Source organism: Palaemon carinicauda, chromosome 2 (assembly GCF_036898095.1).
Source record: "Palaemon carinicauda isolate YSFRI2023 chromosome 2, ASM3689809v2, whole genome shotgun sequence".
NCBI lineage: Eukaryota > Metazoa > Arthropoda > Malacostraca > Decapoda > Palaemonidae > Palaemon > Palaemon carinicauda.
In genome coordinates, this window is record NC_090726.1 from 66,330,804 (window position 1) to 66,356,876 (window position 26,073).

Below are 26,073 nucleotides of genomic sequence, written 5' to 3' on the forward strand. Positions count from 1 at the left end.
GAGTTATGCTGAACCCTTGGGCTCTCGTAACTCTAGTCGCGCTAACACTTCGGTGTCTCGTGACAGAGAAACTCTGGTTTCTCATTGCGTTGCTCCTTCGAGTTCGCGCAACACAGTTCACGCTGAACTTTCGGGTTCTCGTGACCAGAGTCATTCTTATTATGACAGAGAGTTTTTAAACTCTCGTGTTAATCGTTCGCGCTCACACAACACAAGCTATCGTGAATCTTCGGGTGAGCGTAGCAGTGAGTTCTCTCAACAACCTGAGAGCTCTCGCCCGCACGACCAAGTTGGCTCGCACGACCAAGTTGGTGCGCACGACCAAGTTGGTGTGCACGACCAAGTTGGCGCGCACGGCCAAATTGGTGCGCACGACCAAGTTGGCGCGCACGACCAAGTTGGCGCGCACGACCAAGTTGGCGCGCACGACCAAGTTGGCGCGCACGGCCAAGTTGGCGTGCACGACTGACTTGGCGCGAGCAAACAAGATGGCGATTATGGCACGCAGTTTCATCCCATGGCGCGCCATATGCACGAACAGCCTATTGCTCACCATGCGCGCAAATAACACACTGCGCCCCATGCGCGCGAGCAACCTTATGCGCGCCAGGTGCGCGAACAACCTCATGCGCTCCAGGAGCGCGAAAAAGGTGTGCGCAATCGGGAGAGGCGCGCGCGCGAGCTCCCTTCTGCCTATCAACAGTTTGGCGCAAGAGCGCACGGCCATCTTGTCGCTCACAATCAGTCTTTCGAGCCCCTTGGGCCTGTGCTTATCTTGCCTGTAGGGAAGGCTCCATCATACAAGAGGGTTAATGAACCTACCCATGTTCGTAAACCCAGGGAGCAGTCCTTTCCTAAGGACCTTCCGCCTAGTTCCACAGGAGCCCGTGACCCCCCGTGGCTTAGCAACTTATTTAATGTAATGCGCCGAGCTATGAAGGGAGTCGATCCCCGCTCCCAGTCCTTAGGTGATACACCTAGGATTCCCTTGTCGCCTCCTCTCTTCCCGGGGTCCTCTCCTCCCTCCGATCCTAGGAGGAGGTCGGAAGTTCTCGCACAGGTGGGCCCCTCAGGCAAGGGGAGACGATCATCCCCTCGCAAAAGACCTCTGGAGGAGATTAGGCATGAACCTCAGGGTATCCCCCAGCAGTTCAAGACGCCACAGGCCAGGCCAAAGGTGGAAAGGAAAAGGATTCGTCCTTCTGCCCACAAGGAGGATAGGGTTACTTACTATGGAGACTCCTTCCCTTCTTTACCGATCGAGATAGTGTCTAATGAGGCACGACCTGCGACCGGACGGGATTCACCCCGTACGGCAATGAACTTAATTCCACCCGTAAGTCGACGGAGTCCTCTAGGCCCTTGGGGACAAAGGATCTCCGGCCTCTTAGGAGGGAACCGAAGGATTTTTTCACTATCCCCAAATCCTTGGCCAGGCTTCCTTCCTCACTGTCTCCCAGGCAGCCGGAAGCAAGCACCTCCCCGGTAGTCTCCCTATCCCCAGTGTATACAGTTGACGACTTTGACCCCCGCCGGGCTCCTGTGGATGAGAGCTGGGACGTGGAAGGGCAGTGCGATCTCGAGGACAATGCTCTGCCAGCAGCCGCTAGCCCTAAGCTTACAGAGGATGAGAGGAAGGAGCCGGAACACGCCTTCTGGCAGGTCCTAGCCTGCATCCGTTCCATCAATGGATTTCCAGATCCATCGGCAGCCCCTCTAGATGGAAAAGAAACGGTCCTTGACCAGTTCTATGGCACTCAGAAACCTCATAGGACCAGTGCAGCTTTGCCCTGGTCAAAGGGGTTGAAGAGTGCCAAACAGAAGGCTGTGTCCCAGGCAACTGGTTCCACATCTTCTCTCTGCTCCAACTCGTCCTCTAAGCTCTTACCTCCTCCCTATGTGTTTCAGAGGAGGTACTACGAGATCCTCGGAGAGTCTCTTCCAACGCTGCCTCTCGACCACTCTATAGAGGCACTCTTGAAGGCCACCCCCTTCGAGAAACTTATGGGACTTCCTGTCTCCTTTTCGGCCTCTGAAATCCTAAACCAGGAAAAGGTGGCGAAGTACGGCATGCAGGCTACTTCATGGCTGGATTTCTGGTTAGGATTCTTAGGACAATTGATTCGGGCTAAAGACCTGTCTCGGGAGTCCTCCAGGAAGTCTTTGGAGACTTTCCTTTTGTCCGGCACTCGGGCCATCGAGTTCCTCTCTCATCAGGTAGTGAACCTTTAGGCCAACACTATCCTGAAGAGGAGAGATGCCGTCATAGGCAAGCTCTATAGAAATCTCCCTCAGGCTGAAGTAGCGAGTCTGAGAAATTCTCCTTTCGAGGGCAATTCTTTGTTCCATCCCTAGGATGTCGAGCGGGTGGCAGAGAGATGGAGATGGAGTCAGGACTCCCTCATCCAAAAGGTCTTAACAGCTAGACCTTACCCCTCTCAGCCACAGCGGAAAGCACAGCAGAACCCGCAGCCGAAAAGGGCTAGAGACCCAAAACAGCAGGGTAAAAAGGGTGCAAAGCAGGCCTTTCACAGCAAAAAGTCCTTCCGTGGAGGTAAGGGTAAGAAGGGATCCCTTCCGTGGAGGTAAGGGTAAGAAGGGATCTGGCCGAGGCCAGTCCCAATAAGACAGGCAATCCTCCCATTTGTTCACCTGTGGGGGGATGCCTGCAAAGCCGTTGGCAGAGGTGGCTTTACCACGGGGCCGAACCCTGGACGGTCGAGGTGATTCGTTCAGGGTATCGTATCGCGTTCATGCTCTCTTTCCCTCCACTGACTCGAGTGCCGATTCCATTGAACTCCTGTGCAAAGGGATCCGCACAGGAGTTTGGCCTCAGGGCAGAATTCCAGTCCATGTTGGAGAAGGACGCTCTCCAGGATGTCCTCGACGGGTCCCCAGGCTTCTACAGTCGACTCTTTCTTGTGAAAAAGGCATCTGGAGGCTGGAGACCAGTCATCGACCTCTCGGCCCTGAACAGGTTTGTCGAACAGACACCTTTTAGGATGGAGACGGCCGACGCAGTCAGACAAGCGATAAGACCCCAGCACTTCAAGTGCCTTCTAGATCTGAAGGATGCATACTTCCAGATCCCAACTCACCCGTCTTCCAGGAAGTATCTGAGATTCATGTTCAATCGGAAGCATTACCAGTTGAGGGTACTGTGTTTCAGTCTTTCCACAGCACCCCTGGTATTCACGAGAGTATTCGGCCTAGTATCATCTTGGGCTCACAGAGTCTGCTTCCGTCTCCTAAGATACTTGGACGACTGGCTGATTCTGGCAGATTCGGAGGCGGCCCTTCTTCGCCACCGAAACGAGCTTCTAAGGTTTTGCCAGGATCTGGGGATCTTGGTAAACTTCGAGAAGTCTCAACTGCTCCCCTCTCAAGAACTGGTATACCTAGGCATGCGATTAGACACCTAAGGCACAAAGCGTTTCCATCAGACGAAAGGATCCAGAGACTGAGGGAGATAACATAGGTCTTCCTCAGTCGGGAAGAGCTCCCGGCGCAGTATTAGCTTCGCCTTCTTGGTCACCTCTCTTCCCTGACCCGACTGGTCCCCAACAGTCGACTCAGGATGAGATCCCTCCAGTGGCGACTAAAATCGCAGTGGAACCAGCACTCCGATTCCCGGGATCACCTAGTCCGCGTAGGGCTAGAGGAACAGTCGGACCTCAGGTGTTGGCTGGCGGAGCCGAACCTCTGCAAAGGGGTCGATCTTCTCATCTCTCCCCCGGAATTGATGCTGTTTTCGGAAGCATCAAAATAAGGGTGAGGGGCTCACGTGCTGCACCATTACATCTCCGGCCAATGGTCCGAATCAGAAAGGTACCAGCACATAAATCTCTTAAGAGATGAGGGCAGCCTTTCTGGCCCTCAAAGAGTTCCACCAGGTCCTGGCGGGGCACTCCGTGGTGCTGATGAGCGACAACACCACGGTAGTAGCTTATCTAAGCAAACAGGGTGGTACCTTTTCGCAGCAGCTGTGCCATCTTGCAGTAGAGATACTCAGATGGGCAGAAGACAACTCGGTGACTCTTTATCAGCTCGCTTCTTTCCGGGCAAGCGGAATGTGCTAGCAGACAAGCTGAGCAGAGCAACTCAGATAGTTGGCACCGAGTGGTCTTTGAATCCTCTGATAGCAAACAAAGTCCTTACTTTGTGGGGTTCCTCGACTGTAGATCTGTTCGCAACGGCCCTGATTTTCAGGCTCCCGTTGTACTGCTCCCCAGTCCCAGATCCCCAAGCTCTTTGGCAAGATGCTTTTCAACAACGGTGGATAAACCTGGAAGGTTACGTGTTTCCCCCGTTCTGTCTGATGAGAAAAGTCCTTAACCAGGTACGAGCAAGCAACAATTTGCAAGTGACCCTTATAGCTCCGCTATGGCATCAGGCAGAATGGTTCCCGGACCTTCTGCATCTCCTCACGGAGATCCCAGGGAGCTTCCTCCACATCACGACCTCCTCAAACAACCACATGCCAACATCTTTCACAGAGTTTTAGCTTCGCTTCGACTTCACGCCTGGAGACTATCCAGCACCTCCTCACACAGAGAGGCTTTTCGCAACCGGTTGCGAAAAGAATGGCTGGACTCCTCAGGAGATCCACAGAGGCAGTCTACCAGGCAAAGTGGTCAGTTTTCTGTGGTTGGTTTCGTGGAAGGGGTATCTCTACCCTCGATGCCTCTGTTCCAACTATAGCGGAGTTTAGCCTGCCTGACACTTGCGCGCATTTTTGCCACGCACTGGGTTTTTTCCCGCACTGTTCACGACCAGTTCACGACACGTTCACGCATAGTTCACGACAAGTTCATGCCACGTTCACGCCATGGCACGAATTGGCACGCCTAGTTCACGACAAGTTCACGATACGTTCACTCATCTTTCCGCATCATTCCGCATCGTTCACGCCAGTTCACGAATTGGCCACTCCATATAAAAACGGGGCTTCTCCAACCTGAGGACATTCTTGGATTGGCTTCGGAAGAGACAACAATGCTTTCTGTCAGAGACACCATTGCATTGAGGAGAAGATACCTATACCTGGCAGCTGCTGTAGCATTTGTTGGAGTGCATCAGGAAAGGCTGGCAAAGGAAAAAGAGAAACAAAAAAACAAGAAAGCATTTGATTTACATATAAATAGCAGACATGAAATATGTATAAGTATTAAGAAAGCATTTTATTTTAACATTAAAAGCAGCAAACATGAAAAGTTTTTAGTCTGTTGATTTTAAGGTAATAGAGAAAAAAGTGTGTTGAAATAAGAAATCATTTTATTTTTACATTAAAACAGCAAACAGAAAAAATTTGTTTTGCTCTTCATTTTAAGGTAATAAAGAAGAATAAGTATGTTGATGAAATAAAACATCATTTTATTTTTACATTCAAACAGCAAACTTAAAAATTTCTTGGGTTTATTTTTCAGTTCACTTTTATTTAAAACAAAAGTTTTGGCTCTTGATTGGTAATAGAGGAAAATAAGTTTGTGCATGAAATAAGACATCATTTTATTTTTACATTCAAACAGCAAATATAAACAATTATTAGGTTTATATTTTTCTTTCCTTTTCATTAATTTTTTCGTTTCCTTTATGTTTCTCTTCATTATAAAGTTATAGAAATAGTTTGAAATAAGATATCATTTTTTTTTCACATTAAAACAGCAAATATGAAAATTTATTAGGTTTATTTTTCTTTCCTTTTCATTAATTTTTTCGTTTCCTTTTTGTTTCTCTTCATTATAAAGTTATAGAAATAGTTTGAAATAAGATATCATTTTTTTTTTCACATTAAAACAGCAAATATAAAAATTTATTAGGTTTATTTTTCTATCCTTTTCATTAATTTTTTCGTTTCCTTTTTGTTTCTCTTCATTATAAAGTTATAGAAATACAGTAGTTTGAAATAAGATATCATTTTTTTTCACATTAAAACAGCAAATATAAAAATTTATTAGGTTTATTTTTCTTTCCTTTTCATTAATTTTTTTGTTTCCTTTTTGTTTCTCTTCATTATAAAGTTATAGAAATAGTTTGAAATAAGATATAATTTTTTTTCACATTAAAACAGCAAATATAAAAATTTATTAGGTTTATTTTTCTTTCCTTTTCATTAATTTTTTCGTTTCCTTTTTGTTTCTCTTCATTATAAAGTTCACGCCACTTCCCGCATCGTTCACTCCAGTTCACGCCAGTTCCCGCATCGTTCACTCCAGTTCACGCCAGTTCGCGCATCGTTCACGACTATTTTTGGCGTGCCAATGCGTGCCACAAACTTTAAACATTTCAAAGTTCTGGGCACACATGGCACGCATGCCACGCATCGTTCCCGCACTTTTCACGACAATTTCACGACTCGTTCACGCGAGTTCGCGCATCAATGCGTGCCAGTGCGTGCCACGAATGCGTGCAAGTGTCAGGTACCCTTTTCTTGTATACTTTTGGGAAGAAAAGCTTTCTGGAGGAAGGTAGTAAGATTATATACTTGCATCCTTATTTAATGTAAACATACATTGTAATAAGGCAGCCCTTCACTCCATGCTTTCTCTCTCTCTATCAGCTAGTGCCGCCAGGTACTAACCCCGCCGGCAGCATGCCGGCTGGGCTGGTGCCGTCAGGTACTCACTCAGTCGGCGGCATGCCGACTGTACCAGTGCCGCCAGGTACTAACTAGCCGGCTATATGCCGGCCGAACTGAGCCGCCAGGTAATAGCTCTGCCGGCAATATGCCGGCTGAACAACAGTATATGATTATACAGTAGCCAGTTTATTTGCAGTAGAGTATATACTGCAGATAGAAAACCATTGTATATATTATACAGTAGTTGTTTCTAACATATCTTATGTATCCTTGCCCAGTCTTTTGCTGTGACCAATCCTATATTGAAAGAATAGAATTCCTTCAATACTCTAATTAGAAATCAGTTTAAAATTTACCCTACAATATTAAATATTTTAGAAGGGTCAGTGGTAGTACACTTTTCTATCCCTAAAGTTTAGAACCCTTATCTTTGAGTTTCCCTGATCAGGAAACTCTATAGTCTTAATATTGGAAGGGAAGGTCACAGCAATTGGCTGGGTGGATACACAAGTATGTGTCTTTTCTAATTTCTAGTCCATTTGGCGACATGCCGGCCGGACCGTGCCGCCAGGTGCTAGCCATGCTGGCAACACACCGGCTGAACTACAGTATATGATTATACAGTAGCCAGTATATTTGCAATATAGTATATACTGCAAACAGAAAACTATAGTATTATCATACAGTAGTTAATTTCTAACATATCTTGTGTACCCTTGTACAGGCTCTTGCTGAGACTGAACCTATATTGAAAGAATAAAATTCCTTCAATACTCTGATTGGAAATCAGTTAATACTTACCCCACAATATTAAATAATTAGAAGGGTCAGAGGCAGTGTACACTTTTTCTATCCCTAGGGGTTAGAACCCTTCTCTTTTGAGTTGCCCTGATAAAGGAAACTCTTTATCTTTAATATTGGGGGGAGGTTACAGCAATTGGCTGGGAGGGATACACAAGTATGTGTCTTTTCCTATTTCTTTCTAGCTTACTATCCTAAGTTATAATGATTAAAATATGAATAATTGCATATCTGTTTATCATGTGAGATAAACAATCGTATACGCATTTTATTTTCCTTTCTTTACAGGAGGAACCCCTGATGAAATGCGATGCGATCTTTTGCAATCTTAGGAGTAAGTACTTTTACGGTCATAAAGCATGCAGGTCTCATGCCCCCTGCACTATTATTACCGAATCCTTTCAATATTGGGACCCCCAAGTCTGCAATATCTGCCGGACCTTAGTGACCGAAGGTTTTGATGACCCCAAGTCAATGGAGTCTAGGGATGCGGCACGTAAAAAGCTACGCAAATGGGTAAGAGGGTTCCAGAAGAACCCTCCGGGACCATGCCTACCTAACGATAGGATGCGTAGCTTACTGTTCCCGAAAGCGGATAGTGAAATGGTTGTACCCCAAGCACGACTCGCACCTCCCTGTGTCCAGATTGCCATCGAGACGGATGGCAGGGAGGCACCTCTGGAAGGAGATGACGATGTCGTGTCGGAATTCCTTCCGTCTGTGCCGGCCCCAGAGCCGTTACCCTCGACGTCTTCACCTTCTACCCCTCCATTGGACAACACGAACTAGGCGCTGGCCCATTTACGGATTTAATGGAGAACATTCGCAAACGAGGCGAAACAAGGGAAGCGAAATTTAAAAGTGAGCTCCGTGAAGCTCCACTTATCGGCTCTCAAGGGTCATTCAAGCGACCCAGAGACCAAGACCTCCCGACCTGTTCCAAAACCAATCCCTGGAGGTATGCGGAGCTTATGCCAATTTTGAACGGCAAACTCTACATCTCAGAGAAGTTGGGAGCTGTCCCCTTAGACGAAATCCAGTTTTGGCCAAGCTTTAATGCTTTCCCTGATTGCTTCATTCGACTGAAGCATGAACCAATGTCAAAAGAGGAGACAGAACAGAAGGAAGTCATGGTTTTCGACCACGATAAGCCACAGGCTCTCTTGTCAAGTAGCCTGAGAAAGGTGGGTTATTCGGTGTCGAAAGTATCTGCCTTGAGCAAGAAACACCCTACCTTTCTTGCTCCTGCTTCAATAGCATTCCCCGTTACGTGGAAGGCATTTAAATCCGTTGCCAAGGCAGTGGAGGCAGGCAAACCATGCCCTGCACTTGAGGAGTGTAGGCCTCTGTCACTAGCCTTGCCCATGCAGGAGAAGGAATGGAAGGAAGTCCACCTAACCTTCACAGTAGGGAAACTGGACGCGGACATCGCTGGATGAAAGTTTAGTGAGAATCTCCCTAAACTTTCTGAGTTTCTCTTGTGCAAGGAACAAGAGAGGAAGGAGAGACTTGCAGCCTCTTTATCCCTACAAAACTGCATAGAGATGTGAGCAGGCCAACGAAGTACCCGAGACATGCTCATGGTCCTGGCCAAAACGCATATGGCCACCTTAGTAAAAGACCTATACAGTGGTACCTCTACATACGAATTTAATCCGTTCCACAACCGACCTCGGGTGTAGAAAATTTTCGGTTGTAGAATCGAATTTTCCCATAAGAATACATTGAAATAAGATTAATCCGTGGTTGAGCCCAAAAACCTATGATAACTCCTTAATAAATTACTACACATAATTACACATGACAATAATGCACACTAAATTAGATAATAGACATGTAAAAAAGAATAATTATAAAGAAATGATAAATAAGAAACAGGTTTTTAGCGTCACTTTACCTTAGAAAGTCCAGTGCAGGTGTCGGTCTTGCTACGCGGAGAGGAGACGGACGGGCGGCGAGGAGGTAGAGAGGGTGACTACAATAAACGTACACTACCGTAACTTATTCTAACTTACACTAAGTGAACTTTAACCTAACTTAGCTTATTTTTTTTTTTTTTTATTATATTTTATATTTTTTTTACATTTTCTTTTTTTCTTTTTGATGATTAATTTTAACACTCTCTACACTTAAAATTGATTGAATTTTTTTCTCTTCAATCCTTGCCGTTTTCTTTGTTTCACTTCCTTTTGCTTCACTCTTTGCCGTTTTCTTTGAACCACTTCCTTCCTCTTCATCACGAGTTCGCTTCGTAGTTTTTTTAAAGAAGCTATCGATAGAAAGTTGCTTGGTACGGCTTTTCAGAATGTTTCGAAAGTGAGTTAGGCAAACATCATCAAACTGCGCAACTACACGACAAACCTGCAATTTTTTTGGATGGTATTTGTCGATGAAGTCGACCACGTCTTGATATTTTCCTAACACCTCTTTTATTTGCGCCGAACCTAACACATGTTCTACCTCCTCGATCCCTTCCTCGTCATCACTCACGTGCTCAGACATAGCATGGAGTTCCTTGAGCTCCTCTGTAGTAAGTTCGTTGTGATGTTCGGCGACGGGTTCCTTGATGTCATCTGCGTCGACCTCCAGACCCATGGACTTGCCAAGGGAGACGATTTCCTCTATGTCTTCCGCTGCACCCACCACGGGATCAGGTTCGGGGTCTAAACCTTCGAAATCTCTGGAAGAAACTGCATCAGGCCACAGCTTCTTCCAGGCAGAATTGAGGGTTCGTCGAGTTAATCCCAACCAAGCCTGATCTATGATCTTCAAGCAGTGCACGATGTTAAAGTGGCTTTTCCAAAATTCACGCAAAGTTAAGTTTGTGCTTTACGTGACATTAAAGCACTGCTTGAATAGGTGCTTGGTGTAGAGCTTCTTGAAGTTTGAGATGACTTGCTGGTCCATGGGCTGGAGGATAGAGGTGGTATTCGGTGGAAGATACAGCACCTTTATGAACTTAAATTCTTCGAAGATATCATCTTCAAGTCCGGGGGGGTGAGCGGGTGCATTGTCAAGGCATAGCAGGCACTTTAAAGGCAATTTCTGCTCATGAAGATACTTCTTCACAGAAGGACCGCAAACTTGGTTAACCCATTGGACAAAGAACTGCTTAGTGACCCAGGCCTTCGAGTTGGATCGCCAGAAAACATGAAGCTGGTCCTTATCCACATTCTGGGCCTTAAAGGCCCTAGGGTTCTCCGAATGGTAAACCAGTAAGGGCTTGACTTTAAAGTCCCCGCTAGCGTTGGCACATAGGGCAAGAGTCAACCGATTCTTCATTGGCTTATGCCCAGGCAATTTCTTCTCTTCGGCGGTGATGTAGGTTCGACTGGGCATCTTCTTCCAAAACAGCCCAGTTTCATTACAATTGAACACCTGCTGCTCTACGTAGCCTTCTTCCTGCACGGTCCTTTCCAACTTCTTCACAAAGTAAGCTGCAGCCTTTGTGTCCGCACTAGCAGCCTCTCCGTGGCGAACAACTGAATGAATCCCGGACCGCTTCTTAAATTTTTCAAACCAGCCACGAGATGCCTTGAAATCGTCTGAGGAAGGTTCGGTTGAACTCTCCCCAGCATCACCCCCAGAGCTCACCTCCTTCAAGTCAGTGAAGATGGCGTGCGCCTTCTCGCAGATGATAGTTTCGGTATTGGTGTCGCCAACAATCTCTCTGTTCTTGATCCAGATTAGCAGAAGTCGTTCCATCTCTTCTATGGCAGGGCTACGACGTTTTGAAATGATGGTGATCCTCTTAGAAGGTTTCACTGCTTTAATGGCTTCTTTCTGTTTCAAGATTGTCGAGATCGTCGACATGTTTCGCCCATATTCTTTTGCAAGTTCACTCACGCAGACGCCACGCTAATGCTTTTCAATAATTCCTTGCTTTACTTCTATAGCAGAACGCACAGCACAGGGCACGACCAGACGAAGCCGACGAGAACAGAGGAATGACCCAAGCCACGCTAATTGAGGGTCCCTCTGAGGTCGAAGTGCTGCCTTCTATCGGCGGAAATAAAAAATACATCCGGCGCTATGAGTACCATCTACATGTACGGGTATTGTTTACTTCGGGTGTCGAAAAAAAATTCGGGAGTAGAGTAGGAACGTGTTCAAATTGTACTTCGCGTGTCTAAAAATTCGGATACAACCGATACGACGAAAATTGCTTACTTCGTGTGTTAAAATAAGATTTGGGTGTAGAGTCGAAAAATAGCTCGAATTTTACTTCGGGTGTTGGAAAATTCGGATGTAGATACATTCGTGTGTAGAGGTTCCACTGTATGCTTTTATGAAGGCTAGGAGAGCCTGTAGAGAGTTTGTGTTCGCCGCTGCAACAGTGAAACATGAACTCAGGAAGCTGATATCTTCCAACATCTGGGGTAAAGACCTCTTTCCAAACGAAGTAGTCAAAGAGGTAGTCGAAAAAGCCATCACGGAGAATAGGAACCTTCTCCAGAAGTGGGGCATCTCTTCAAAGAGGAAGTCTTCCCCGGATGTGGGTCCCCAACCTAAAAGGAAGACGAAGAAGTCTAGACTTTTCCCTCGGCCTGCTCAACAACATCCCACAGTTTCTATGACCGCGGTTCCCCAGGTAGGCGGTCGAGGAGGTAAACCCTCAGATCAATCGAAGCAAGGAGACGCTTCCGGTAGGAGGGAGGCTCAAACAATTTCAGGATCGTTGGACCTTCGATCCTTGGGCCCAAGGCCTAATCAAGATTGGACTAGGATGGAAACTAGACATGTCTCCACCATCATTTCCTCAACTCTTCCAACACTCCAACCCCGTATTAGAAGAGTATACCCTATAACTCTTGAGCATACAGGTTATAAGGAAAGCAAAGTCCATCAAATTCCAGGGAAGGCTGTTTTGTGTTCCCAAGGACTCAAGAAAACTCAGAGTCATTCTGGACTTGTCGCCACTCAACAAGTTCATAAGAAACTGCAAGTTCAAGATGTTAATCCTTCTACACATAAGGACCCTATTACAAAACGGGGCGTTCACAGTCTCGATAGACCTGACAAATGCCTATTGGCATCTTCTAGTCAGTCGCCCCCTCTCCTCCTACCTAGGATTCAAATTACAGAAGATAAAGTATGTTCTAAGAGCCATACTCTTCGGACTAAACATAGTCCCAAGTATCTTCACGAAATTGGCAGACGCAGTCGTGCAACAACCACGGCTAGAAACTGTTCAGGTAACAAATTACCTGGATGACTGGCTGGTGCGGGCAGCACTCGAAGCGGCTGGTCTGCAAGCATCCAAAGAAGTAACCCAGTTCCTGGAACATCTGGGATGCAATATCAACTTCAAGAAGTCTTGACTCTCTCCAGGTCAAAGGTTTCAATGGCTGGAAAACCATTGGAACCTGAGGTCACATTATCTCTCCTTTCCCTTAGGGAAGAAGAAGGATATCACAGGGTCGGTCAAGAGACTACTGTAATCCGACTGGATTTCAAGACGCTAACAGGAAAGAGTACTGAACTCTCTCCAGTTCGCAGCAGTGACAGACCCAGTGCTAAAAGCACAGCTGAAAGATGCGTCAGGAGTCTGGAGAAGATACGCATCAAACGCTCGAAGAGATCTAAAATGACCGATATCAAGGGCTAGAGTTGGTGAAATAGTAGCCCTATCAAGAAATGAGGGCCACATTCAGTTCACAGAAGTGGGAGAACTGAATCTCTTTCCTGATCCAGCTTTTCTCGCCAAGAATGAGCTACTCACTAAAAGATGGGGTCCCTGGAGAATCTGCCCTCTGAAGGAAGATGTCTCTCTATGTCCAGTAGAGTGTCTAAAGGTCTATCTTCGTAGAACTTCAGACTTCAGGGGAGGACAGCTTTTCAAAGGAGAAACCTCAGGATCAAACTTATCCCTAAAACAACTGACGGCGAAGCTCACCTACTTCATTCGCAGAGCGGATCCTGACAGTACACCTGCAGGTCATGATCCGAGGAAAATTGCTTCATCACTGAACTTTTTTCAGTATATGGACTTTGAGCGTCTTTGCTCATATACTGGATGGAAATCATCGAGAGTGTTGTACAAACACCACGCTAAGCAAGTCCATGAACTGAAGCATTATGTGGTGGTGGCAGGTAGTGTATTAAAACCTGTCGTCCAGTGCTGCGATGAACAGTTAATTGATTGGGACTATCAATTAGGGTGAAAAGGTGTTGACACCTCCAGTGCGATACCTTTTAAGTGAGTGTCACCATGGTGACACTAAGACTGTTCAAAATCTCAGGTGTGGAATTATACAGATAACACTTGTATACAATATTTACAGAATTTATATTGGGAATATTTATCAAAATTTTCAGTTTTAGAGTGGCACTCATCATTTCTTCTCTTTCAGGGAGGAAAAATATTTTCTGTATACGTTGCACATATAATTCCTTTAACACGTTACATTCGTTACACTCGTTATTCCATTTAGTCATTTATTTGAAATAATGTCTATTAGAATGTAATTGCGACTTATTTCGCCGTACAAATTGCACATTAAATATGCCAGAGTTCTCTTACTTATTTATTTAAGTAAACCTCATATCATTGAATGCTTACAAACAATGGATATAGTTGACACTTATATTGTTCCGACAATATATACAAACCGTGAGACCGTTTGTATATCTGGTGGATACTTATGTTTGTTCATACAATATATGCTAACCTTGAGGCCCCTTTTCTACTGTCTAGTATGACTCTTCCCTGTAGGGGGCAGGAAGCACTAAGATTGTCTATGATTAGTGGTAATGACGGATAACGGTAACGTCATTGGTCTCAATGATCCAGATGACCATAGAAAAATTGTCCCAAGGTTAAGGCACCTACGAAAATCCACAGATACAGTACTTTCTACTAATTCTCTGGTAAACTTCCATCAGGGCGACATGGCTTGAGCCCAAAAAACGGATTTTGAGCGAAGCGAAAAATCTACTTTTGGGTGAGATAGCCATGTCGTCCTGATGGACCCGCCCTCCTTTTCTATAGAAAAGGCCTTGGCAGGATCCCTCCCGAAACTACTATATTTGTAGCACCATGCTCAATGCTACTAGGAATAACCGTCATCTTAGATATGGTGCCATCTAGATACTCAATAGTAGTATGGGAGGAAGGGTAACCTTGATAAGGCTCCCCTTCTAATTTGCCACTCTTCCCCCTCGAGGCGAAAACGCTATTCCGGGTGAAGATTGCCATGTGTCGTATCAAGATATACGACCCCTGATTTATGCGATATCCTTAAGAGAAATTTTAAGGATATTCGCACCAGGAGTTAGAATTCTGGAGACCTAAAGGTAAATTATCTGGGAATATCACTGTAGTTCAAATATCCCCTGGAAGCTACTTATAGGAACCTTCCTTCAGGACGAGATGGCTATCTCACCCAAAAATAGATTTTTCGTTTCGCTCTAAATCCGTTTTAACTATAAAATAGTTTCCCTGCAATTTGATTTATCAATAGGCTTGGAGAATTAATCTTGTATCTAGCTTACATATTTATTTCTACAAGAGTCTGTTGGATTTTGTAGTTATTTTGCTTTTGTTCTCAATTTTGATCTCTACATTAATCATTTAGTTTGAATTTACAGTGATTTTGGCAAGTAATGAGACTACCGGAAAATCACATTTTAAATACTGAACTGCATTATTTCAGATTGCATCTTGCAAGTTAAATTTGGCTTTGGAGGGATGATAAATTGGATGATATTCAGCCAAGATGCTGAAATCAAGGTAAATTTTACTCGATTCAGTTTTTCCAACTTTTATTTAACCAAGTAAGATTTTTCACGTAAATTTTTTCTTTTTTTTCTTAAACTGGTAAATCTAATTTTGTAATGTAAAATTTTTGAAAATTCAATTTTTCAAACGTAAATTTTGTAACCTAGTAAGCTTTTTCAGGTAATCAATAAAATTATTCAAAGTAGGGTAAATGCTAATTTTAAACATTAAACTTACCCGCTGGTTATATAACAATGGCTTTAGACCCTGACGTCCGGCAGAAATTAAAAAACTCGCGGCAATCACAGATAGAGTTGCCAGGTGTACACTAGCTCCACCACGGGAGCTAGGCCGAACTATTCCATCCAGCACCAGATTTTCTCCTGCCGCCATTTTGGCAACATCGTTAGGAATTCACTCGCTAACTACCTTGAATTTGACTGTGATCTTGGTGATATACATTGTTTTTTGGTTATTGGCTTTCACATTATTTGACTCGCTTTTGGATTCTCTTGAATACCTATTGGATTTGGATTATTTGGATTATTTTTTTACCCTTGCTTATTTTTTATCTCTCTGTTTAAATTTCAATATGACCGACCCCTCTCCTTCATTTAGGAAGTGTGTGAAAGGGTGTAAGACTCGGCTTCCAAAAGCCTCTGTTGATGCCCATTCTATTTGTGCTAAATGTAGGGGTAAAATTTGTGTACAGTATATGAAGACCAATGTCAAGAATGTATTTCATTGTCCGAAAGTGAGTGGTTAGCTTTTGAACGCTACTCTCGCAAATTAGAGAGGGATAGAGTTAGGCATAATTCTTCTCGATCTAGAGATTTATCTGCTTCTAATATCATTGAACCTAATACTTCCCCTGTAGTGGTAGATCCAAACCTTAATACTGTTTCATCTGAACCTACGATGAAAGATATGATGACAGCGATTCAAGCTCTTGGCGTAAGGGTAGAATCGCTCGCGGCGGACAGAAACCAACTCATGTCCGACGTTAACCAACTTAAAAGTGTTAGTGTTAAAAGTGCTATTAATATGTTCAGTAATGTAGAGGGTGCGTCAGGGCGAACCTGTCCTTCACCTATCCTTAGAACTCTTTCAAGCTCCCGAACCCATGGGAGTGTTAAAAGTGCTATTAATGTGTTCAGTGATGTGGAGGGTGCGTCTGCGCGAACCTGTCGTTCACCTAGACTTAGACCTCTTTCAAGCTCCCGAACCCATGGGAGAAGTAATGTCAATCGGCGAAAGGGAACGAGAGGCGTCATCGCTCGCGCAGACGTCCCCTCGAGCATTCCTGTTGTCGTATCGCAGGTCGCTCACCCTCACCATGGGAAAGGTGACGTTAGTTTTTTGTATTCATCTTCGGGTGTCATGCTTCCAGACCTCTTAAGAGAAAAGCGGATGTAGTGGCGCAGAGGCGCGATCCGTCACTGCAAGCGCCTGGCTGCAGCCATTGGGATTCGCCAGAGCGTTTTCATTCGTCTGTTGAAGGTTCTCCTCCGAAACGTCCTGACAGGATGTCGGAGGTTGACAAGGGTTTACTTCAGACTGAGTCGGAGCTTATTCCTGAATATGGTGTTACTGTACATCACCGCCGCTTCCACCAGACTGGGTTCCATCTCCCGATAATGTGGAAAGTTATGCAAGCGATGTGGAAGGCGAGTTGGCTATAGAAGTTTCTACACCTGTGTCGCCTAAGGTTGATCCTAATTGGGCTATGCTGCTAGACATGAAGCAGCAGCTCTCATCTTTTATGCAGTCATTTCAGCCTGCTGTTAGCAAAGCGGTGGTTCGTCATGATTCCGATCATGACGCGTTGTCGCACAGGCGGCCTACCAACATTCGTGTTGTTGAACAGCGTGATAAGAGTGCTATTTCTCATAGAGTTTCTACTTCTCTTGATAACAAACGTCAAGCGGCCAAGCGTGATGCTGAGCATCATCATTCCAGGCGCGGCGACAAGCGCCAGGCAGCTGAGCGTGACGTTGCGCGCCAAGCTAAACGTGACGTCGAACAACAAGAGCGTGACGTTGAACATCAAACATACCGTGACGCCCAACGTCAGTCAGATACGGTTCGACTTCCGCACGAACGTGACGTCGAGCGCAATATTAGCGATCGTCAGGTGGACAAACATACCGAACGACTTGATCGCGTGCACCGCGCTGCTGACGCTTATGCTCGCAGGCGACACCTTTCGGAACAAGATGCTGTTACTGCCACTGGAATTCGTACGGAAGAAGAACCGGATGATCATTCCTCTCTGGATGAGCCTTTGGAGGTTGTCTCGGAAGAGGAAGAGAATAAAACACCTCAACACTGTAGATTATATTGGTTTTTACGGAATTATTTCCTGATCACTTTGCACCTGTAGCTCCACGTTCACCTCCATCGTAGTTTACCTTGGGAATAACAGCAAGAGCATCGAATTTTACTAAGATGGTTCTCTCTCGCTCTTCAAAGAGAGCATTAAAGTTAATGGGTGTGTGGATGCAATCTAAAAGAGTTCTAGGCAAAACAGGCTTCGCTTTTCCCCCGGCCAGATTAGCTTCCAAGTCTAGCATATGGTACGAGACAGGAGAGGTTCTAGGCTTGGGAGTTCCTGCTTCTGCCCAAGGCGACTTCTCGAGTTTAGTGGACTCTTCTCGTCGCTTGGCTATGAGAAGGACAAAGATCCTATGGTCTATGTCTGAGTTTGACCATCTCCTCAAAGGCTTCTATAGGGCATTTGAAGTGTTCAACTTCCTTGATTGGTCTCTGGGCGCCTTGGGGAAGAAAGTGTCTGCAATGAAGGATTCTGAAACTGCTAACTTTATACATGTAATGTCTTGCATGGATAAAGCTGTTAGAGATGGCTCGAATGAGTTAGCAGCCCTGTTTACAGCCGGGGTCGTTAAGAAGAGGGCAACTATGTGCTCTTTTCTCTCCATGGGAGTCACTCCTTTCCAGAGGTCAGAATTGCTTTATGCACCTCTTTCTCCTTCTCTATTCCCTCAGGAGCTAGTAAAGGAGGTTGCTGCTGCCCTAACACAAAAAGCTACTCACGACTTAGTCTCCAAAACAGCTAGGAAAGTTCTTCCAACTTCATTCTCCGCCCGTAGACCGAAGGAGGATTCTTCTTTCTCTCAAGCATCACAGCTTTTTCGTGGAAGGTCGATCGGTAGGGGTAGCTTAAGACCTGACGGTAGAAGGGCTAGAAGGAGAGGTTCTAGGTCAGGCCGGAGCAGAGTCTGACTGCCTTCGCCTTCAGACAGCAGTGGGGGCCAGGCTAAACAACCTTTGGCAAGCCTGGGAGAGAAGAGGAGCGGACCCTTGGTCCGATCTAGTTTTAAAGGAGGGTTACAAGATCCCGTTTATCTCGAAACCTCCGTTAGTTATAGACCCTGTGGATCTCTCTCCCAAATACAAGGAGGAATTGAAGAAGCAGGCCATGCAGCTTCAAATGTCTCTCTTGCTAGAGAAGAAGGCAATAGAGAGGGTACGGGACTTAAAATCACCAGGTTTTTACAACAGATTGTTCCTGGTTCCCAAGAACTCGGGAAAATGGAGACCAGTCCTGGACGTTAGTGCCCACAACAGCTATGTCCAGAAGACAAAGTTTTCTATGGAATCTCAGAGGACTGTGCTTGCAGCAGTAAGGAAGGGCGACTGGATGGTCTCATTAGACCTCCAGGATGCTTATTTTCATGTCCCGATCCACCTAAGTTGCAAACGTTACCTGAGGTTTGTGTACAGAAAGGAGGTCTTCCAGTTTTGGGCCTTGTGTTTCGGCCTCAGCACCACCCATCTAGTCTTCACAAAGTTAATGTTGAATGTGGCGAGCATGCTCCATTCAAGAAGCATCAGAGCCTCCTTGTACTTGGACGATTGGCTAATAAGAGCTCCCTCCCTCAATCGCTGTCTGGAGGATCTGCGTCTGACAATGAGTCTGTCAGAAGAACTAGGACTTCTGGTGAATTCAGAGAAGTCCCAATTGATTCCATCCCAGAAGATGTCCCAATTGATTCCATCCCAGAAGACTTTTTACTTAGGGATGGAGATTCAGAGTCTGGCTTTTCAGGTTTTTCCATCACCTGCCGGGAATGAAGCGTGCCGATAGTGGTATCGATTGGATTTCGGCCCATCTCAGTACTGTATCTCTACTGCTAGATGGGATAGTTGCTGCGAAAAAGTACCTCCTTGTTTGTTGATGTAGGCCACTACTGTGGTGTTGTCGCTCATCACCACCACAGAGTGACTTGCCAGGTACTGTTGGAACTGTTGGAGGGCGAGGAAGACAGCCTTCATCTCTAGCAGATTTATATGGAGATACTTTTCTGACTCTGACCAAAGGCCTGAGGTCGTGTGGTGCAGCACGTGGGCCCCCCACCCTTTCTTTGAAGCGTTCGAAAACAGCATCAAATCCGGGGGAGGATGAGAAGATCCACTCCTTTTCGTAGGTTCTCGTCTGCCACCCACCACTGGAGGTCCGTCAGTTCCGCAGGTCCCATGGGGATCTGGATGTCCGGGGAATCGTAACCTTGATTCCACCGGGACTTGAGTCGCCACTGGAGGGATCTCATCCTGAGGCGACCATTGGGAACTAGACGAGCCAGCGATGAAAGGTGACCGAGGAGACCTAACCAGGATTGGGCTGGAAGTTCTTCTTGTCTGAGAAAAGGACTTGCGACCTTCCTCAGCCTTGCTATCCTGTCGTGTGATGGGAAGGCTTTTTGGAGATTGGTGTCTATAATCATGCCTAGGTATAGCAGTCTTTGAGTGGGAAGCAGTGAGGACTTTTCGAGATTTACCATGATCCCCAGACCTTGGGAAAGTCTCAGAAGTTTGTCTCGGTGTTGAAGAAGGGATGACACCAAGTCTGCTAGGATTAACCAGTCGTCCAGATAACGGAGGAGACGGATGCTAATCCTGTGTGCCCACGATGAAACTAGGGTGAACACTCTGGTGAAAACTTGTGGTGCTGTGGAGAGACCGAAGCACAGTACCTTGAACTGGTACTTTTTATTGTCTAGGCTGAATCTTAAGTACTTCCTTGAAGACGGATGGACTGGGATCTGGAAGTACGCGTCCTTTAAGTCCAGTGTACACATGAAGTCTTGCGGTCTTACTACTAGTCTGACCGTGTCCGCCATTTCCATGCTGAAGGGAGTTTGTTTGATAAACTTGTTCAGAGCTGAGAGGTCGATGACTGGTCTCCAGCCTCCAGACACCTTCTTTACAAGAAAGAGTCGACTGAAGAAGCCTGGAGATTCATCGAGGACCTCTTGGAGAGCGCCCTTCTTCAACAGGGTCTGGACTTCTGCTCGAAGGGCTTGCCCCCTTGCCGATCCCATGGCAAGGGAGCTCAATGACACAGGATTCGTCGTCAGGGGAGGTAGAGATGGTGTGAACGGGACGCGATATCCCTGATTGATCACGGAAATCGTCCAGGAATCGGCCCCAAGTTGCTTCCACCTGTCTGAGCAACTTTGTAGGCATCCCCCCACTGGTGGACAGGCAGGGGGACTGCCAATCCTAGCGTTTGTGGCCTCGGCTGCTCCCTCAAGGATTCTTGCCTCCCCTGGAGGACTTTTTACCTTTCCTATCTTTGACATGAAAGGGCTTAGACACCACGGTCTTCGCTGCTGTCGTCGATTTAGCGGTCTTGGCTGGACGGGACTGCTGAGGTGCTGGAGGCTTATAGGGCTTAGATGTTAAAGCCCCATGAAGGAGGGAGTCTTGATGGGACTTCCTCCACCTCTCAGCCGCCTGTTCCACATCCTTAGGCTCAAACAGGATGGATCCCTCTAAAGAGGAATTTCTGAGCCTATTTATCTCGGTGCTAGGGACCTTCTGATGGAATCTCTCAGCTACTGCATCCCGACGTTTCAGGGGCAAACACCATGTTTGCCCACGAGTTCGAGACTTGGTGGGCCAGAAACTCGATTGTGAGAGTAGAAAAGTCTCCATAGCTTTCCTGGTACGTTCCTTGGAGAAGTCCTCAGAACGTATCAGGATACCTAAGGTCCCCAACCAGATGTCGAGCCACGAAGTGGCTTGCATAGCACACTTCGCAACTTTCTCCTGGTTAAGGATCTCGGTTGCCGAGAAAGAGACCTGCCGGTTGGAGTCTCTCAAGAGGGACTCCCCTGGTAAGCTCTTCCAACGAGTGGTGAAGGAGAAGAGCTGAACAAGGCTCTTTAAGGATCTCGAAGTACCTCCTCTGCTGTACGCGAGGAGGTGGCAGGAGCTTGTTGGTGGCACTGGAACGGTTGGAGGAGGACATCTCGGAGAGCTGTACAGCGATCTTGTCTCTGGTACTCTTAACCCCTTGAGACCAGGGCAGAGCTGCACTGGTCTTAGAGGGTTTCTGAGTACCGAATACACGGTCCAAGTCCGTGTCCTTGCCCTCTCGAGGAGGGATCTCTGGGTCGGAAAACCCGTTGAGAGCCCTCATTAGAGTCAGAACTTGCCAAAACGCATGTTCTGACTCTTGCTGTTCTCCTCCTGATGCAGGACTTGCAGCGAAGTCTCCTGTCCCCAAAGGCTCTTCTTGGGGAGAGTCGCGGATGTTCTCCGAGTGGCTAGTTGGCTCTGTCCTGGTCCTTGTAGAGGACTTTGGTAATGTCTTAGAGTCCTTAGACTCCTTCCTGGGAAGGATGTAGGACTCTAACATTGACGAAGATGGTAAGTTCCTTCCAGCCCCCACTTGAGAAGACATCTCAGCACGAGGAGAGGTTTCCCCCATTGGTGCGATGGGGGAAAGTCTCACCTCACGTGATTCCCCAGAGGACGGGAAATCTTCGTCCGACAGGGAAGGAGAGATAGTCTGGTGGAGAGAAGGAACCTGCCTCGAAGGCTTGCGTGGAGTCAACTTAGCCCTTGGAGAAGTTACCGCGTCTGGAACTCCTCTTTTTCTCTTCCAAGGGGTGGAAACAGCAAAGGATCCGTGACCTAATTCAGAGAAAACAGGCTTAAACGCCTGCGTAACGGCTCTGATTAGTGCGCCGAACCAGGGCTGTTGGCTGACAGACGCGCTGTCAGATATACCCTTTGGAGGGACAGGAATCGAAGGACCCCTGGGAGGAGTTCTCATTGGTGGGTTCGCCTGGAAAGGCTTAGGGATCCTGGACCCCTCTAGATGTTTCCCTTCCGCCACAATGCGCGCTGTTATGCGTTTGCGGGGAGGGGAATGAGGCGAAGGTGACCTTGCCGTGCGTGGTTCAGCAGTCTCGCGTGCCGAAGGATATTGACGCTCGCGCGGGGGCGCGTAATGGTGCTCGCGCGGGGGCGCGTAATGGTGCTCGCGCGGGGGCGCGTAATGGTGCTCGCGCGAGGGAGAATACCGGGAATCGCGCGCGGGAGACTGATGGCGCACAGGAGCCCGTGTGGGAGACTGTGGGCGTACAGGAGCGCGTGCGGGAGACTGTTGGCGTGCGCAGGATCAGGGCGTTGAGTGCGCGGACGAGAGTTTGCGTGTGCCTGAAGCAGTCGTAGGGTGAGCGCGCGCAGGAGAAAGACCCCGCGGGATGCCTGTGCTGCTCGTGGGCGCGTGTCAGAATGAGGGCGCGCAACTGCAGGAGAGGATGAGTGAGAGCGCGCGCATATCCTCGTAGACGCGTGCAGGTGATGGCGCGATGGCGAAAGCTGGCGCGCAGGCGAGTGCTGGCGCGTGCGAGAAGTCAACTTAGTTGACTTCCCAACAGCGCCCAGATCAGAAGATCGTGGGCGCGCAGGGGAGATGACTGCTGGGCATGGGCGTTGGCGCGCGGGAGGTCGCTGGCGCGCGGGAGGACGCTGGCGCGCGGGAGGTCGCTGGCGCATAGGAGAGCGCTGGCGCGCAGGAGAGCGCTGGCGCGCAGGAGACCGCTGGTGCGTAGGGGAGCGCTGGCGCGCAGGAGAGCGCTGGCGCGCAGGAGAGCGCTGGCGCGCAGGAGAGCGCTGGCGCGCAGGAGAGCGCTGACGCACAGGTGAGGGTTGGCGCGCAGCTGGGCGTGGGCGTGCGTCTGTCTGCTCAGGCAAAGCGTGGCGCGCAGGTGAACGTTGGCGCGTATGGTCATGAGTGCGTGCATAGCACATATGGGATGTACGCGCACGTTGGCGCATACACCCTTGATGCCCTGTATTAGGGTTAGTTGACGAGGCCTGACGAGCGTGGAAGTCAGGTTTCGTTGGCACGTAGCACGTAGCACGCATCTGCATCCAGGAAGGGCGACGGCAGGTCGGCAGGTCTATCGTGTGGAAGGTCGACGTGTCCTTTGAAAGGACGACCTTCCACCGAAGGGGATCGCGAACGATCTGCAGAAAGGTTTAGGACCAAGTTTCCCAACCCTGGGGTCGCGACCCCAAGTGGGGTCGCCAAATGCTTTTCCGGGGGTCGCCAAACTCTCAAAATATCAAAATAAAAATAAAAATTCAAAATATGGCAGAACTCGCAGTAAAGAAAAAATATATGAAAGTATTTGGGGATTTTTATTTATCGACTTTTATATATCTATCTATTCATATATTAATATAAAAAAACAAAATTTTAATGGTGGTATCCCTGAGTGCAGTATGCATTTGATACGTGAATATCATTACCGTCCACGTCCAATCAGGCAGCCACTCCCGCTATACTGCCGCAGCGGGAAACACTGTCTACTATTTGTTAGTCTTATATAGCTGATGCATTTATACCTGTATAGTGATTTCGAATGTGCTGCATAGGTTGCACTCAGTCTTTGTTTTTTTTTTAAATTCTTAATTACTCACGAAAAAGTGGTATGCCAACAATAGAAACTGAGTACTTCCCTTGCTGACGAAGTATTGCACCACAGTATATTTGTGAGTGATAGCCTATCACAGTATTCATAATTGAGGCTTCTAAAACCACATGGTAAACCCCCCCCCCCATATTTAAAGAGAGAGATGGGTAAGGGAAGAGGAAGAGAAGGAGAGGGGCACTTTTCATGCCCTCTCCTCCTACATTTTACCCTTTTCCTTGCTCCTCTCCCCCCTTCCCCTCCCCCCTTCCCCGTCTTTCCAGGCCCCTTCTCCCCCTGCTTCTTTTTTACCCCTGCCCTCCTCTCCTCCTCCTCCTTGCCCCCCCCCCTCCCCTCCTCTTCAATATTTCCTTGCCACTTCCCTTCCTCTCCTCATCTTTACTACTCCCCTTCCTTTTTATTTACCTCTTGTGAATTTGTATTGTTTCGATTATTATTTCATTTAACAAAATAATTGCGTTATTAGATGTGTTATTTTATTTGTATGTTCTTGTGAAGTTGGCACGTCTGCGGCGCTGGTCACTAGGTCGAAAAGGTCGTTGGTTTGGCGGTTGTTTAGAAATTTGGAGGATTTTATGTCGTTGGTTTTTGAGGTTGTTGTTTTGGCAGTTGTTAAAAGATTTGGAGGATTTTGTCATTGGTTTTTGAGGTTGTTGTTTTGGCAGTTGTTTTGGAGTATTTTATAACATTGGTTTTAGAGGTTGTTGTTTTGGCAGTTGTTTAGAGATTTGGAGGATTTTATGTCGCTGGTTTTGGAGGTTGTTGTTTTGGCAGTTGTTTAGAGATTTGGAGGATTTTGTTATTGGTTTTTGAGGTTGTTGTTTTGGCAGTTGTTTAGAGATTTGGAGGATTTTATGTCATTGGTTTTGGATGTTGTTGTTTTGGCAGTTGTTTAGAGATTTGGGGGATTTTATGTCATTGGTTTTGGAGGTTTCTGTTTTGGCAGTTGTTTAGAGATTTGGAGGATTTCATGTCATTGGTTTTGGAGGTTGTTGTTTTGGCAGTTGTTTAGAGATTTTGAGGATTTTATGTCATTGGTTTTGGAGGTTGTTGTTTTGGCAATTGTTTAGAGATTTGGAGGATTTTATGTCATTGATTTTGGAGGTTGTTGTTTTGGCAGTTGTTTAGAGATTTGGAGGATTTTATGTCATTGGTTTTGGAGGTTGTTGTTTTGGCAATTGTTTAGAGATTTGGAGGATTTTATGTCATTGATTTTGGAGGTTGTTGTTTTGGCAGTTGTTTAGATATTTGGGGGATTTTATGTAATTGGTTTTGGAGGTTGTTGTTTTGGCAGTTGTTTAGATATTTGGGGGATTTTATGTAATTGGTTTTGGAGTTTATTGTTTTGGCAGTTGTTTAAAGATTTGGAGGATTTAAGTCGCCGGTTTTTGAGGTTGTTGTTTTCGCAGTTGTTTAAAGATTTGGAGGATTTTATGTCATTGGTTTTGGATGTTGTTGTTTTGGCAGTTGTTTAGAGATTTGGAGGATTTTATGTCATTGGTTTTGGAGGTTATTGTTTTGGCAGTTGTTTAAAGATTTGGAGGATTTTAAGTCGCCGGTTTTTGAAGTTGTTGTTTTGTCAGTTGTTTAGAGATTTGGAGGATTTTATGTCATTGGTTTTGGAGGTTATAGTTTTGGCAGTTGTTTAGAGATTTGGAGGATTTTAAGTCGCCGGTTTTTGAGGTTGTTATTTTGTCAGTTGTTTAGATATTTGGAGGATTTTATGTCATTGGTTTTGGAGGTTGTCGTTTTGGCAGTTGTTTAGAGATCTTAAGGATTTTATGTCATTGGTTTTGGAGGTTATTGTTTTGGCAGTTGTTTAGAGATTTGGAGGATTTTATGCCATTGGTTTTGGAGGTTATAGTTTTGGCAGTTGTTTAGAGATTTGGAGGATTTTAAGTCGCCGGTTTTTGAGGTTGTTATTTTGGCAGTTGTTTAGATATTTGGAGGATTTTATGTCATTGGTTTTGGAGGTTTTTGTTTTGGCAGTTGTTTAGATATTTGGGGGATTTTATGTAATTGGTTTTGGAGGTTGTTGTTTTGGCAGTTGTTTAGAGATTTGGAGGATTTTATGTCATTGGTTTTGGAGTTTATTGTTTTGGCAGTTGTTTAAAGATTTGGAGGATTTAAGTCGCCGGTTTTTGAGGTTGTTGTTTTCGCAGTTGTTTAAAGATTTGGAGGATTTTATGTCATTGGTTTTGGATGTTGTTGTTTTGGCA

At 46.3% G+C, this 26,073-nt stretch overlaps 1 protein-coding gene across 3 annotated transcripts in view; it reads left to right on the top strand.

Annotated features, from left to right (window-relative positions):
* The window catches only part of LOC137618189 (uncharacterized), a 122,521-nt gene that overhangs the window by 60,835 nt on the left and 35,613 nt on the right, over positions 1-26,073 (top strand). For all 3 annotated transcript variants that reach the window (XR_011039751.1, XM_068348265.1, XM_068348279.1), the window contains exon 2: positions 15,037-15,113. Coding sequence is in view for 2 of the 3 variants with exons in the window: in XM_068348279.1 (XP_068204380.1) it covers positions 15,037-15,113 (77 nt within the window). In the remaining variant the exon portion in view is untranslated. The remainder of the gene's footprint in view (positions 1-15,036; positions 15,114-26,073) is intronic.